This window comes from Chrysochloris asiatica, unplaced genomic scaffold, assembly GCF_000296735.1.
Source record: "Chrysochloris asiatica unplaced genomic scaffold, ChrAsi1.0 scaffold00279, whole genome shotgun sequence".
Lineage (NCBI taxonomy): Eukaryota > Metazoa > Chordata > Mammalia > Afrosoricida > Chrysochloridae > Chrysochloris > Chrysochloris asiatica.
The window spans coordinates 3,543,585-3,545,185 of record NW_006408797.1 but is presented as its reverse complement, the minus strand read 5'-3'; the positions used below and the strand labels follow the sequence as shown (position 1 = coordinate 3,545,185).

General features: G+C 38.9%; 1 protein-coding gene across 1 annotated transcript; it reads right to left on the bottom strand.

The window, feature by feature from the left end:
* Positions 1 to 638: 638 nt before the first annotated feature.
* Positions 639 to 1,601, bottom strand: LOC102829791 (olfactory receptor 2T4-like). Its single transcript, XM_006874461.1, has one exon. It carries the CDS (start codon positions 1,599 to 1,601, stop codon positions 639 to 641), a length of 963 nt encoding a protein of 320 aa, XP_006874523.1.

Genomic DNA, 1,601 nt, shown 5'->3' with positions numbered 1-1,601 from the left:
ATATGTGTTAGGCTGCTCACTGCAAATTCAGTAGTTTAAACCTACCAAAACAGTGCAAGAAAGATAGCATTTTCTGCTCTCATTAAGGTTTTACAACCACCAGCCACAAATGCCTCTAGATCTGCTTTGTGGAATAAAGTAGACCTCAATAAAAATGTACAGTCATATTCAGTATATTCAGGGATGAATATATTCAGTAATGAACAGTCATATTGAAGTGAACTCATACTCCAAGGTAGTTTGTCGCAATGCCATCATAGAGTAGGAACTCAGAAAGGACAAGATCTAATATTTGACTCTTTATTTAGAATTAATTTCAAATTTACCAAAGAGCAGCATGAGTAATAATAATACAAAGAATATCCATATATATCATCGATGTACAACTATCATTAAATTTTCATCTGTTTGCTTCATCATTTCCCTCTTTTTTATTGATAGTCCATTTGACTTTTCCTTCTAAATATTTTCATTATACATCTTTAAAGAATATGGTTATTTTAGTACAGAATAGTCAGGCAATGCATGCAAATAGTAACTTTAAAATGATTAAAATGTGATGAGACAATGTGATATGAGAATCTAAGGAATAAAATTACTGAGACAGAATGATAAGAAAGTGTTACTACCAAAACACCTTACTTTATACTTTCTTGAAAGACTGGTCCCACATTCAACATTTTCTTCAGAGCCCCTGTGACATCTTTATTCCTGAGACTATAAATTAAAGGGTTTAGAACAGGAGTGAGAATGGTATAAAAGAAAGATACTACCATGTCCTTCTCTGGGGTGTGGTAGGAGCTGGGGATCATATAAGTGTAGATGGCAGCCCCATAGAATAGGATGACCACAGTCATATGGGAGGAACAGGTGGCAAAAGCCTTCTTTCGGCCCTCTGCTGAGTTCATCCTGTGGATGGTGATTAGAATGAAAGAATAGGAGCTTGAAATGACTGTCACAGGGATGAGGAGCATGAGGACACAGCACAGGTACATGAGTGTCTCAATGAGTGAGATGTCAGAGCAAGAGAGCTTCATTATAGCAGGTACCTCACAGAAGAAATGATGGATCTCCCTAGATCTGCAGAAAGGGAAGGTCATGGTGATGGGAGTGAGCATGAAGCCATCCACTGAGCCCAAAAACCAGCAGCCAGATGCCAGGAGAAGACATATTCTGCGATTCATAAGAACAGGGTAACGCAGTGGATGGCAGATTGCCATGTATCGATCATAGGCCATGGCAGCTAGAAGGAAGAATTCTGATCCTACTAGTGTCAAGTAAAGGAACATTTGTATTCCACATTCAGGAATTGAAATATTTTTGACACCTATGACCTGGTCCATAAGCATCTTGGGCACAGTGACAGAAATGTACATTATATCCATGAGAGACAATTGGCTGATGAAAAAGTACATGGGAGTGTGGAGGTTGGCATTAGAGTGTATCAGAAGGACCAGGATGGCATTTCCAGATAAAGCCATCAGGAAAATCACAAAAATGACCACAGAGAGAAGAACTGGGTGTTTGGATTGACTGAAGAATCCCAACAGGATGAAATTGGACCCTCTAGTATGGTTGGCCAGCCACGTAATATTGTCCAT

Bases quoted from the DNA above. Each gene is read 5' to 3' on its own strand.
- LOC102829791 (XM_006874461.1), bottom strand. From the start codon at position 1,601: ATGGACAATATTACGTGGCTGGCCAACCATACTAGAGGGTCCAATTTC.